The sequence below is a fragment of the Zootoca vivipara genome, chromosome 11 (genome assembly GCF_963506605.1).
Source record: "Zootoca vivipara chromosome 11, rZooViv1.1, whole genome shotgun sequence".
Classification (NCBI taxonomy): Eukaryota; Metazoa; Chordata; class Lepidosauria; order Squamata; family Lacertidae; genus Zootoca; species Zootoca vivipara.
This window is the reverse complement of record NC_083286.1, coordinates 32,708,221-32,722,351: the sequence shown is the minus strand read 5'-3', so window position 1 is coordinate 32,722,351 and position 14,131 is coordinate 32,708,221. Positions and strand designations below refer to the sequence as shown.

At 40.3% G+C, this 14,131-nt stretch overlaps 1 protein-coding gene across 1 annotated transcript in view; it reads left to right on the top strand.

Moving 5' to 3' along the window:
- ATG10 (autophagy related 10) overlaps positions 1–13,909 on the top strand; it is a 111,709-nt gene extending 97,800 nt beyond the window's left edge. Inside the window, exons 6-8 of the mRNA XM_035099694.2 lie at positions 338–435; positions 1,062–1,177; positions 2,730–13,909. Coding sequence (XP_034955585.1) covers positions 338–435; positions 1,062–1,173 — 210 coding nt within the window. The 3' untranslated portion in view covers positions 1,174–1,177; positions 2,730–13,909. The remainder of the gene's footprint in view (positions 1–337; positions 436–1,061; positions 1,178–2,729) is intronic.
- The last annotated feature ends 222 nt before the right edge of the window (positions 13,910–14,131 follow it).

Below are 14,131 nucleotides of genomic sequence, written 5' to 3'. Positions count from 1 at the left end.
TTTGTTGTTAAGTTTTAAATGATTTTTTAAAAAAAGAATGTTAATTGCCTCGGGTGTTTCATTTATTAATATTTCTGTAGAGAAGTGAATATGACACATAAATAAATGAGTGTAATCTATGAGAAAGAATATTGGTCTTGGATTTAGAAGTCCTAGTCTAAAGTCTTAGATTTAGATTAATTGGTGTTTGGCAAGTCGCTATCACTTAACCTTCCATTCCTCATCTGTAAAATGAGAACCCTAAGAACTTAACATTACAAATGCAATAATGATTGTAAACTACTTTGGATACTGAAAGTGCTATACAAATAATATAAGCATGGCTGATCTTTTTCAGGAGCATCCATTGCTTGGACAGCCTTTCTTTGTTCTTCATCCTTGCCGGACAAATGAATTTATGTCTGCGGTGTTATCCAGTTCGTATAAACAAAGCAGGCAAGTAGTATCAGTGTGAGGTTTATTAGGTTCTCATATTCACCCTAAATAACCAAGTAAAAGTGCACTGTTGTACCCAGACAAACTAAATTTGTTCTTTATCTTATACTGTAATAAACCTGGGGGTGTTGCTAATCTTAGAATGCTTAGAATATGCTAATATTTTGCAGTGCAGTACCCACTGAACCCAACCTTGCAAGTCTTCAGAAGATCGTGTAAAATGATCTCATTTAAACAGGCTTTATGCTAGACCTATCTTCAGAGCTAGTAGATTTGCTTTGGGAGTATGTTTTTTAGATCTGTTGATATGTTTCATTGACAGTTCATTGTGTTGTTTTTTGTTTCATTTCTTTGGTTGTAGCTTTTATTATGTATAGATATGCTTTGTTTATAAAGAAAATCATTGTTTCTGGATTTTTACAACCTTAAAGTTGGCAGTTTTAGATTATTGTTGCACAATACTTGGAACGTCAGAACTTCCATTTAGGACATTTTGGGATTTCCCCCTCCTCCATAGTAATGATGTGTGCAATGTTGTATCAATTTTATAAAAATTGGTAGCCATTTAAAATGATATCCAAGCTTTTAAAGACAGCTAGAGTGTAAATTTTTTTTTTGCTTTGTAGGAATACAAACTATATTATTTCATGGCTGAGTATTGTAGGCCCAATGGTGGGTCTCAATCTACCTCTGAGTTATGCAAAAGCCAGTTCTGAGCAGACTACAAGTGCTGACTAAAGAGGTAAAAAAATATTACTTAAAATTGCATATTTAAAAGCCATGTTACTCTTTTCCAATTAGTTAAATACTCTTCTGGATCTGCTTATCAACGCTTAAAATATAACACTGGTTTTGTTTGTTAATATCTTCATCATCACCTTAAACCTTAAACTTGTGCATCCTTTTTATTTCTGACGTTAGCAATTGCAGATTATTATAGTACAAGTGCTTCACATCTACCAGCTAAGATGTCTGTGACGGTGGTTGGCATTCTGGCTTAGGATACATCATCTTTTTTTCTATGCATATTTTATTGCCATTTTTTTTAAAAAAAATTATTTCCCCCCTGTAACTTTTGTTGTACACCACTCTGATACTTTGTAGAAGAATGAACACACACACACACACATGTAAAACATATGGGGAACATGTGGTTATCCAGAAATTTAGCAGCTATCATATCTGGTCATTTGCCATGTTGTCTGGGGCTAATGGGGGTTAGAACCCAATGCTACTTTTCATGTAAAAATGGTGCCCAGAGTGTCATTTGCTTCTCATTTGGTTGTATGACTCGTACAATTGGTTTTGTAGACATTCCTTAACTGTAAAACACATTAAATATATATTGAAGGGCCTTCTCTTTAGTTGTGCTGCTTCTGTGGAATCCCATCCCCCTGTAACAGGGGTCAGCAAACTTTTTCAGCAGTGGGCCGGTCCACTGTTCCTCAGACCTTGTGGGGGGCCAGACTATATTTTGGGGAAAAAATATGAATGGATTCCTACGCACCAAAAATAACCAAGAGATGCATTTTAAATAGAAGGATACATTCTACTCATGTAAAAACACACCGATTCCTGTACCATCCGCAGGCCGGATTGAGAAGGCGATTGAGCTGTATTCGGCCCCCGGCCTTAGTTTGCCTACCCATGCAACAACAACCAGCATTTGGGTGCCAGGCAAAGACATATCTGTTTTCTTGTATGTTTATGGGTTGTTAGCTACCACTACAATCATAGAGATGTTGGCAACTCCATGGGTATTTTTATGATTTTTCTATTGTGCTCTTTTCAATTGCTCTTAATTGTCCAGGATTGATGTTGTTTTAATTATGTTGTAACCTACCCAGAGATGATGTGATGAGGGGTGGGCTAAAAAAACAAAAAACCTTCATCTATCTAGATCTATTGCTTCTATACTTTTATTCAGAATACTTTACATCAGTGTCCTGATCCCCCTTTTTTAATATTTGAAGGGTCCGTCCCCCAAAGTTGGCGGGTATTGCCATTCAAATGGTGTGTGCTGTGCCATGTCATTGATTATGCGGGGTGGGGCTTATCTGTCTCCCCCAATATTTTTCCAAGTTGGCACCCCTGCTACTTTTACCCGAGCACTTTTTCTCTGCAGTGAAGCAATATATTGAAACACTGCCAATAACCTTTTTAGTAGCTGAACGAGAGGTCACAAAAAAAACCCACAGAAGCGACTTAATTGAAGCAAGTCTAGTGCATGCTGATATATCCATCCTATTCCAATTCCCAACTTTTGATTTTGCTTTTCATTATTTCTGTTTCAGATTCTGAACAGGAGCATGGGTAGTGGCGAAGCATAAAGATGTCCCACCAGTCCTGTAGCTCAGCTCAGACAGGAAACTTAGGATAACATCAACACCACCCCAAAAAGCCTAAGCAGAGGTTCATGTTAATGGTTCATTAACATTCATGTGTTAATTATAATCAAGTCTTAGGAAGCAATTCTAATTGCAACAAGTATGATACATGGTCTTTGCAGGAAAGAAATGCCTTTTCTCTTTCCCGAAACTTGATACAGTAACTGTTTGGGGTAACTTATTTCTGAAGTAATTCACAAAGTATATCCACAAAAAGACAACATCGGTCAAAGGAATTTAAAGTTTCTCCCTACATTAACTTCTGTTTTGGTTTCAGTTGCTTCTATGAAGAGGAATTATTTTGTAGGAAATGGTTCCCTTGCTGCTGTTTTGCCTTGGCTTAGACCCATTAGCAACAAGTTACAAATACACAGATTGCTTCACACATTACAGAATACACTTCCCTTGAAGAATCAGCATGAAACTGCTGCTGTACTCTGTGTGTTATGATCAGACATGGTGTTTATAGGCTTCATACAAATGAACACCTAGAACTGGCCATGAGTTCTCACGTAGTCTGTACACAGTAATACATGTAGCAATGCACACATTTGACTTGGGACCAAACTGGGTATGATGTGGCCATCACATTTGTTGTTCATGTGTCTTCCCTGATAGTGCAAAAACTGAGGAAGGGGTGTGTGATTTTTGTCATCAGAGGTGCTGTGCAGTATGAGCACTTCCTTTTTATTACCTTTTCAGGGTCTGTCACCTAAACACTTTAACCCTCAGATTTGTTCCAATACCAGAAGTGAGCCAGGCTGTTGGGACAGGGAGGTGGATTGGCATGAGGACAGTTTCACCTTTGTACCTCTCTGATACTACAATTAAACTTCACCACCAGCCTGTCATTATATGTGAAACAGGAAACATGGCTGCTAGTTTCCCACCTGGTTTGTTTCATGTTATGCTTCGCCAGCATGGTGTAGTGGTTAAGAGTGGTGGACTCGTAATCTGGTGAACCGGGTTCACTTCCCCGCTCCTCCACCTGCAGCTGCTGGATGACCTTGGGCTAGTCACACTTCTCTGAAGTCTCTCAGCCTCACTCACCTCACAGAGTGTTTGTTGTGGGGGAGGAAGGGAAAGGAGATTGTTAGCTGCTTTGAAACTCCTTAAGGGGAGTGAAAGGCGGGATATCAAGTCCAAACACTCCTCCTCCTCCAGTGAAGCATAGGAAAAATGTAATGTTAAATGTTGACCCTAAATTAAGCTGTCTTGGCTTTAAATGGCCCTCAATGTTTTGTGTCACTTTCCCTCTGCCTTCTCTTTGTGCTGCTTTTCTCCTCAGCATAGGCTTCGTAAAAGGGACAGCTACGGCACATTGAAAACCTGTTTAGCAAGTCCTTGTCGCTTCAATTAGGACTCTGCTAAATGCCCAGTAATAGTCTTCATGTTACATATGTTTATCTGGCTTATCCATTCAAGAGGTTAATTAACAATTAATATAGGAAATCAATTAGCAAAAAAGTCCAGATATTAATTTCACTTCCATTTAAATCAGCCACTGCTCTATTAATGTCAGTTACGTTGCTGAGATGCATCATAGCACAGATATACCTCTTAGTTTCCCTCCCACTGTCCTGGACATACACACAATCTGTATTTGTTACTGCATTGAGTGGATGTAGTTTAATACGATAAGGAATATAAAGATGACTAAAAATTCCAGGGTTGCATTGATGAAGTTAAAGTCTCCAAAGTTCACTAACTGGTAATATATGGCACCAGCTTTCTTCATAATATTAAAAAAATGGTTTAGCTTCCACTCAAGGCAGTTTAGTGGGTTTTATGTTAACTTGGGCTTGTACTAATCTTTGGTTCATGAATAAAGACCACACCATACTTTACCTAGGTAAGTCCCCACTATTATTAAGTGGATTCCACATATAACCACCACAGTGAGAAGTGTTACTCTGGCCCAGTTTGCATGTGACTTTAAACCATAAACTTCAATTTATTGTTAATGCACAGGAAGTTTATGTGTGCTGTTCAAACGTTTGTGCTTCACTCCTCCCCTGCTCCTGATGCACCAAGCAGGAAACAAGCCACAGTCTGGCATGTGTACCAGAGGCGTAGCGTGGGGGGTGCTGTGAGGGCCATGGCCCCAAGCGCAATTTTGAGAGGGGGCACAAACACCCCTCTCCTACCCTGAACTGTGGTGCAAGGGAGGGTGCCCTCCATGCCTTTCCCCCTCAGGGGTGTGCCCACCCCAGACTGCACTGGCCGATGTGAACCCAGGCTTCTGGTCTGTTTTAACCAAACAAACCACTAGTAGAAGCTAGGGTTTGTTCTTGGCTACCTGCTAGTGGTGTGTTTGGGGGGGGGGGCAACTGTTCCGTGCAAGAATATTAGGAGCTGTGTTTCCCAACGTGGCTCCCTCCAGATGTTATGAACTCAAGTGACCCTTGGACATTTTGACTCGGCCCGATGGGAGTTGGAGTCCTAGACATCTAGAGTGCACCAAGTTGGGGAGGGCTATATAATAGGATAGGAACAGATGACTTAAACCAGTTCAGATAAATGGTTGATGAAGCTAGGGATATTGCATCTGAACTTTGCCTTAGTCCATGTAGCCCAGCATTGTGTACTCTTAGTGGTAGTGACTCTCCATGGTATCAGAAAAAGAGAGGTCTTTTCACAGCGCCTGTTAAAACAACTTTTTTTTAAATGGAGAAGCTGGAACCTTCTGCATGCAAAGTATATGTTCCAGCATTAACTTTTGATGTCTGAACGAAAGAGAACAGGATTGCAAGCTACACAATGAAGTGTTTTGTACAGTTCCCTCCTCTCACATCTAAAAGCAAAATAAATTACACAAAGCAAACAAATAAACGATTTGTATTATTTGTGTGAGTAACAGCGTTTGGTTTCATGCAAATTTTGGATTCGTTTTTTGTTTTTGTCTAGAGTATGCACAGCCTTTTATTTTGCCAATATTTTTCACTTTTAAAGGAGTGCTATTTCTCAAGAAAATGATACAGTTTTATATGTTCCATTTATGAGGGCAAGATGTTTGGCACAGTTCCATTACCCTTCTCCTGGTTCAATAGAGTTCAGACAGTCACCTGGGATTTTCCTTAAGTATGAGGAATTTACCCAGTGGCTTAATGCCAGTGTTTTCAGATTAAGAAGTTCTAGTTTGGTTATAGCCATCAGTGAAAATGTAGAACTGCTGTTTACATATTTTAGGAGATCCAAACTATTTAATTCTTTTTCTATTCTGATGCAAAAAGATCTAACAATAAGTCAGCTGTTCAATGGTGTATCTTCATCACTGGCAACAACCAACAAAACCCATTTTCTGAAAACTATAACTTTATACTAGTGATTCAAGCCATTTGAGTGCCTTTTTATTCATGTTAGGTCATAATTCAACTAGTCATTCATAGCTGCGAAGCAGGAATTGAGACCAAGAAAACATTTCTTCTATGGCTTCTTCATTTTCCTCCCTCCCAGAGAAGTTTCTCTAGCAAAGCTAATTTGTATCTCTTTTCAAGATTTTATTTTTTAACAAAACTAAAAAAGAAGAAGAAGAGGAGGAGGAATGTCACGGACTGGAAGGAAACATAAGGATGCTATTCCATGCTGTGCAAACATTTCCCCCTGTTTCGTTCATTACTGCAGACACCCAGGTTGCCTTGCTGAAAGCATGGCATTTTGCCTTTTGAAACCACATTGCCTTTTGCAGTGCATATGGCAAATGGGTAGCTGCACAGAGGGCTGCTTAAATGCTTTCTCCCCAACATAACTCCAGAGGTTCTCTTAACTGACAGTGTTCCCTTCCTGCTCTTGTTTTGAGAAGCAAACTTTAATGTTCAAATTGTCATCTGCCTCTGCAGCTGATAGACCTGTTTTCAGTGGCCGCTCAGTATTGACAAGCATCCTAGCTTAACTTCTAGCAACAGAAAATGATAAGATAAACAAGAAGCATTTTGAAACAGAGAAAGTAGGGACCTTACCAGACAAGGCTTTTCCAGATGAGAAATATGCAATGCTCCAGCTATAATACATACACCTCTGTGGAATACATCTCCCCCCACATTGTGCAGTGGAAAGATTAAACCATTCTGAATATTTTAAAGTACATAAACCCAGCTATTAATCAGCAACAGACCTGTGACTGGTATTGGATGGGGCACAGTACAAAGTAAAATATGTGGATATTGTAATCTGGAAGTACCTAAGGGTATAGGCATCCTATTTAAAAATTGTGGTTGCAGTGAGCTAGGGATATTGCTTATTTTTAAAACAACAGCAACACATGCAATTTTATGAATATATAAATATCCACAAAACACATCTAAAGGGTTATTTACATCAGTAAAAATGACTTATTAACCATCCTTTTAAACTAACAGCTTAAATACTTCAGAAACAACCCAGTATTTGCAGGAAAAAGCATTTACAAGTTCTTTTCTTTGTGTACTTTTAATTGGTTTATTGCCAAATTCACTAGTACTGTACTTCAGAACTTGTATAGTTAGACCTGGTAGGTTACTGTGTTATTCCTACTTGGCAGTAACAATGGAACAATGTAACCTGTAAATGATGGTTTTCCAACTCTCAATTTTCTCAGAAGAGCAGAAAACGATAATATAAATTCTGATGTGTGTATATATTTGTACCTCACACTATCTTGCAAACTGAAGAAAAGAAGCATTCCAAAAAGTTAAGATACCAAGTATATACAATATAGTCAGTAAAATACTAGCAGCTTCAGCTCCAGTGACCAAATGCTAGTCCAGACAGAAAGGTTGCTTAGGCTGCGTAAAAACCAAGGATTTAAAGCACAGCCCCCCCCCCCAGAATCATGGGGTGTGTAGTTCACCCCCACAGAGCTATGATTCCCAATAGCCTTAACAAATTACAGTTCTCAATATTATTTGTGTAGGGTGTGTGTCTTAAAAGTATGGTGATTATTGCAGCCATCGTTCCTAGAAAATACTCCTCCTCAACTTTTGGCAGACCTCCAGAGCCAAAGATTTCATCATTGTGGTGTAGCCACCAATAATATTTCAACATTTTCTTGACAGCACACTCCTCATGAGTAATTTATTCAAGATTTTTCATTATAACCTAACAGTAAACACTGAAAGAAAATGAGGGAAAAAGGCGCTAAAGTAAGAAAATAGCAAAGTTTTGAAAAGCACGTGTTACACATTTTGGTGGTAAAAAACAGGAAGAAAAGAAGCTATTCTAATCATTAAATAATGTCATTTGTCTTGGGCTTCTGCGGAGGTTATTGAAAATTCAGTGCTCTGTTTTCAAACACAAAAGCAGGAAGCTGAGGAACAATATAGAAGAAGATGAAGAGGAAAGCAAGATGTTAAAATAAAATGGAAATGCAATGAAAAGGGAAAGGAGGTGAGCTGAAGTAAGTTGTTATATATGAACTGGGCCAGGCATCAAGCATACCAGGTTGTAGCAGGTGCAGCTTTGGGGAAATATGGCTGTAATCAAGGTGCTAGTACTAAATGGGATAAGAGGCAAAGGAAAACATGCCCTAATTTTTAATAACCTGCAGTGCTCCAAAATGCAATAGTTGTTTTTACATATGTAACAGTACTAATAAGAGGGTACATTTGGGATAGTTCCAGATGACAAGAAGTGAGGAAAGTTGCACTTCCAGGGAGAAATATTCAAAGCGTGAGAGTTTGTTGCACTACAATTGCACTATTTGAAGGTTTCAAAGGCATATCGCTTATATGTGCGCTTTCAGGAACTGAGGTTGCAGCTGTATAAATTAGAACTCTTCCATTTGGAACATTTTTTAGCATTTTGATTGTTTTATTTGTACCTTTATAATTGTATCTTCTGTTGTTGTAACCCACCCTGGGTCCTTATGGTATAGAATGCATAAGAAAGTCACAACTAATCACAACATAATCACAACTAATCATTCACTGCACTGGAATCATCAATAAAACTTTGAAGCAGGTGCTGGAGGAGACTCTTGAGAATCCCATGTACTGCAAGAAGATCAAACTTATCCATTCTGAAGGAAATCAGCCCTGAGTGCTCACTGGAAGGACAGATCCTGAAGCTGAGGCTCCAATACTTTGGCCACCTCATGAGAAGAGAAGACTCCCTGGAAAAGACCCTGATGTTGGGAAAGATGGAGGGCACAAGGAGAAGGGGACGACAGAGGACGAGATGGCTGGACAGTGTTCTCGAAGCCACCAACATGAGTCTGACCAAACTGCGGGAGGCAGTGGAAGACAGGAGTGCCTGGCGTGCTCTGGTCCATGGGGTCACGAAGAGTTGGACACGACTAAACGACTAAACAACAACAACAAGTGGGACTCTTCTTCTGCGAATGTAAACTGGCTGCTATGTGTTCTGTTCAGGCAAGGAGAAAGAACTGGCTGGCAGCAGAGTGTCTGTGAACAAGAGAGGGCAAGAATAAGAGAGATTCCCTGCTGTTGTTTTTAAAAAGAAAAGGCAGAGGTCTCCACTTGTTAAACTGAAACAGCTAACTCTATACTTCAAGCAAAACCTTCTTTTGCCCAACAGAGATCACCTAGAGTCTGCCAGTGAGAGCATTTGTGTATCTTTGCATTACTTCCTGCCAGCTGAGTCAAGTTCACACTTTTTACTGCGTGGAAAATAAATGTTGCCTCAAGGAAGCCAAAGTAGGGCCTTTGAAGCCAAAGTAAATGTTTAAAAATGATCCAGTTGCTTGACCTTAATATAAAAATGGTTTTACACCTAATAAATAGCTCCTCTGCTATTAATTTTTATGTAGCCCCCATCCCTACATGTAAGATTATAAAACAAAGGGATTTAAAAGGAGAGAACGAATGAAAATGACAACCTATTTATTTTATTTTTCTATCTTAACTCCTTCTAACACTCATCAACATTCCTGATTTGTAGACCAGGTGTATAAATATGAACAAGAGGTTGGAGCTGGAAGTCTGCCAGTCTAGTTTCTAACCTAGTATTGATTGAAACTCAATCAAAACAACACTGAGTTGAGCCTAAGAAGCTCGTGTGTCCTATTTTATAGAGGACAGTCCTCTATTTGAAAGGCAAGTCCAGTATGAATAAAATAAGCCATGAAAAAAGGGAGCAGGGGTCTTGAAATTGCCCAGCAGCAGCACCTGCATAGCAGACAGAATGCACACAGGTCCCTGGTCAGCCTGCCCCATTATGACAATATGTAGCATATTTCAATTGCAATTATAGTTAACATCTTCTAAATTTGCATCTATACACATAAATTGGTGTTTGCAAGTTGTATGCAAATTGCGATCTTCTTTTCAGCTACTCCTTGATGATGCATATCCTTTTCTTTTCATGGGGGACGGGGCAGGGCTGGTGTGTAGTTGGCTAGCCTAGATTAGCTACGTGATAACAGAAAGCTTCACTGGACTGTTAAATAAAAAGCCTTAAATGCATGTTACAAGGAAGCTCTGTCCAGTTTGAACTCTGTACATGACCCAAGCCTATGTAATTTGTTTGGTTCTTAGTGGTGAAAGTATAGCTGTGGTGGAGAGGGAAACCCTTGTGCCTTGAGCCAATAATAATCCCCTCCCAGGCACATGCCATTCATAAGCAAGAGTCTGCACCTTGCCCCAATTAAATCCTGAATCCAGTACCGCTTCTACATGCAAGCTAAACCCTTAATTCAGCCAATAATCTCCCATTAGTAATAAATGAGTATCAACCAGCAAGCACACACCTAATTAAATTAAGCACCCTTTCACACTTCTTGAGAAGCCCAAGCCTGTCCCTTTCTCAGCAAGAATGAGGGCACATTGCTAATAGACTGTGTTAATTAGGTCAAGAGTATTCCTTTTTCTGCATTTCCGAGAACTTCCATGTTCACCCCTTTCAGCAAAGGCAAGAACATCTTGCTAAAAATAGACCAGATGAGAAGAGATGTCACTATTGCTGGGCTTTCACCCTGTGGCATGACAGTTAATTAACTCAGGATATCCCAGGAACTCTCCACCTGTGCTTTTTGCTATGAACACTCAGGTATGAACCCAGACTCCTTGTGGAAAAACACCTCTAGTCGTGAAACACACTTTCCCTATACAGTAACCGCATGCACAGGGCATCACCACTTTGTTCAGGATTCTGCCTGGGAGGCTGTGCCACACCACTCGGGTTCAGTTTTATGGCATGCTTTGCTTCCCCCCACCCCTAGAACCCCCCAGGTCCACCAACAGGGCACAAGTGCAAACTAGTGCCTTGAAAAGGGAGGACAGACATATCATTAATGAAAAAAGTGCTCCCATTTCAACCTAGGGCTTTGTTTTCCATAGAAGAACTGAGCTCATGGTCCTTTCACATATAAACCCATCCCACCACTACCTTGCTTAATATTTGACTAGCTGGACTAAAAAAATTGTTCACTGTTTTCTACACTTTGCTTGGTCATAAGGCATTTGAGGATTTTTCAAAATAAGAGTGGCAGTTTGTCTCTTAACCATGCATATTAATGCAACTTACCTCTCGCTCTGCTTAGCTTATTTGCTGGGCTTCTCTCTGAAAACAAACTTTTTGACAAGCAGAGGACTGGCCAGGAGATGACGTCTTAATTCCTGCTGTGAAATGAGTGGCAGTGGTTCCTTCCTCCATCTATGTTTCACTGAGCCCCCAAAACATAGAAGAGTTACCGTGCAGCAAGAACTTCATCATGTGATTTTGCTGATCGCAATCGTTGGCTTGTCCTGTCATCTGGGCAGTGTATCATAGAGGAGATCCAGCCTCCCCTAGTAACTTGCACCTGACTTTTTGAGGGTTTTCTGTCAATTAAAATGAGATAACAATGACCAGGGATGGTTATCATTGCCTCTTTCTGGTTTCTTTCAAGCAGGACATGAGTGCAACAGCAGTTTTCCCGCAGAGATGACAGAAATAAGTGGTTAGCTTTTGTGCACAGGATATGTAATTGTGGGGAGCAGCCTTGATACCATTTTCAACTCAAAGCTGGAGAGCAGCTGGAGCTTGTTCTTTCACCAAAGATCCACATCTCTCTCCAGCTTAATTCTGGAGCTGGGAAAAGGAGCAGAGAATTGCTCCTGGCCTATGCTGTGTCTTAGAGGTACGGTACAAGATCAGGGACAAGGCCATCCAAAAACACGTTGACCCCTCTTCAGACTTACCTCCTTAAGATAGCAGACCAGTTGTGTTTCTGAGTTTGCAAGGGTGTGTTGAAAGTTGGCCTAGTCAGGAGACACTTCCTGCGATGACCCACCTCTCCCACTTCTGCTCTGTCCTGTAGCATATTCTGTGTGGACCTGAGAGTGCAGAGTACGTGCTTTGGGTTTGGCTCCATAATCCCTGACCAGAACTGGGCAGGTGGGAGACCGAACACTAGAAAGAAAGCAATTAACGACGATGCTTCAAACAACTGTGGTGTGTGCAGAGTGGGTTTTTCTTCTTTTTTCCTGGCCAGCAGCCATGTAAGTGGCCTAATAGCTTATATGCATGCCGGACTTTATTTGCAAATTATGTATATAAAGTGCTCCCATCCATTTAAGATGTAACCTAATACCACAGAGAGTCAACAATGAGCACTTTGATATGTGACTCGTTTTATCTAATGGAAGTTGTAAGCCGATGAGTACAAGAAGCATGTCCAGTATAAATGAAATGCACACGCCCAGAAACACTAGGAGTGAGGATGGAGGAGGTAAAGTTATCTATTTAAAATGGTTATATCCGTTCTTCGCATTCATGAGGATCTGCAAGGTGCCTTAGCAAGAATGAAAAAAGCTCATGTGAAACAATCATGCAGCAACAATAAAGCAAAATGTAATTGATAATTATCCCAAATACTATCTAAAATAGGGTTTTTAACTTGTGCTCTACAGCTGACCGGTGAGGGGGCATGTGAGTCCTTGAGAGGGTGTTCTATAGTCTAGGTGCCACAACTGAGAAAGGCCCTGCATTGTGTGATATGCACTGTCAGTAGAATGCCTGGGGAATATGCAGCAGAGTCTTTGAAGACAATCTAAGTGAGTGGATAGGTTCATACAGGATTAGATGGTCCATAAAATATTCAGGCCTCAGATAATTTAGGACTTCATAGGTAAAAAACAAAACAACTCAAAATGGGCTTGAATTGTGAGGAAGAGCAGCTGAACGAATGGGCACTAAACGAGCAGTTGTAGATTGTGGTGTATTTGCTTCCTGATTCCAAATGCTGGCTTCTGCAACTGCAGTGAAGTGAATAGATTCTGTTGTTTGGAAGCCCAAGAGACACAGGCAAGTGCTAGAAGCAGCTTCATACTGGAGTCCCGTGAACACTTATCAGGGACTAAGCCCCATTGAACATGGTAGTTCTTTCTTCTGTTTAACTGCGTAAACAGGATTGTGCTGCCAGCGGCTTGCGAGAAAGCTCTGCTCACTCTAGCTGAGTTTGATTCAAAGTGAGGTGCCAAAGGGTTAGGGGGTGGGGCCCTTGGTTTTCCTAACACGTCTGCATTGTTTAGCCTTGGGGTCCCCTTCTGCTCCTTATTGTGAAATTCATTCCAAGATGGTTAAATTTGCAAGTAGCAGAGTAGAACAGGAGGTTTATGTAAACAAATTATGTGGACATTAAACGAACTTCCTCCTGAGGTTTGAATTATCATTATATTTTGGTTTGTGCCACTATTTTGTGAGTCCAGTTTTTGTATATTTTCATGTTAAGATCATTGCTATGACTTTTTTTTTTTGTTAAACATACTTGCTCTTGACTGATAATTCCCCTCCTTCCCTTGTTCCAAGTAAACTTTTTTTCCATGCCATTAAACAATAAACCTGCTGTCTTAACTACTTCCTTTAGCTCACTGAAAACCTCCCTGAAGTCCCCTTTTCTGATTTGTTGTTGCCTTCAGCAGCATTGGGAAAACCCCACTCTCAGTTGACTGAATGTGTCTGAACGAGCCTCTCTACGGTTCTTTCCAAATATATGTATCTCAATTGTTCTTCCATTCTGTGTATTTTCTTGCGGGGAAGCAAAAAAATATATCTTACAAATCCTTCAAGACTCAGCAGGAGCAGTCTTCTCTTCTAGAGACAGAAGCAGTTTGGCATGCCTTGAAGTAAATGGGAGACATTTAGTCCTTCAATGCATCAAGCTTGATCAATTCAACCCCTTACATCAAACAATTCCAAGGGATTTTCCACTAAAGAAGCTCTGAACATTTTACAGTCAACAGCCCATACTCCGCCTCTGAATTTTTCTCAGCATCTTAAGAGTGGCATCTAGTGGCAGAATGCCCTCATATCCCTCACTGCCATTGTGAAGCAACCTTAACTGCAGATGTATGCAAGCACATTTCAGAACAGGAGCCATGTTAGTCTATAAG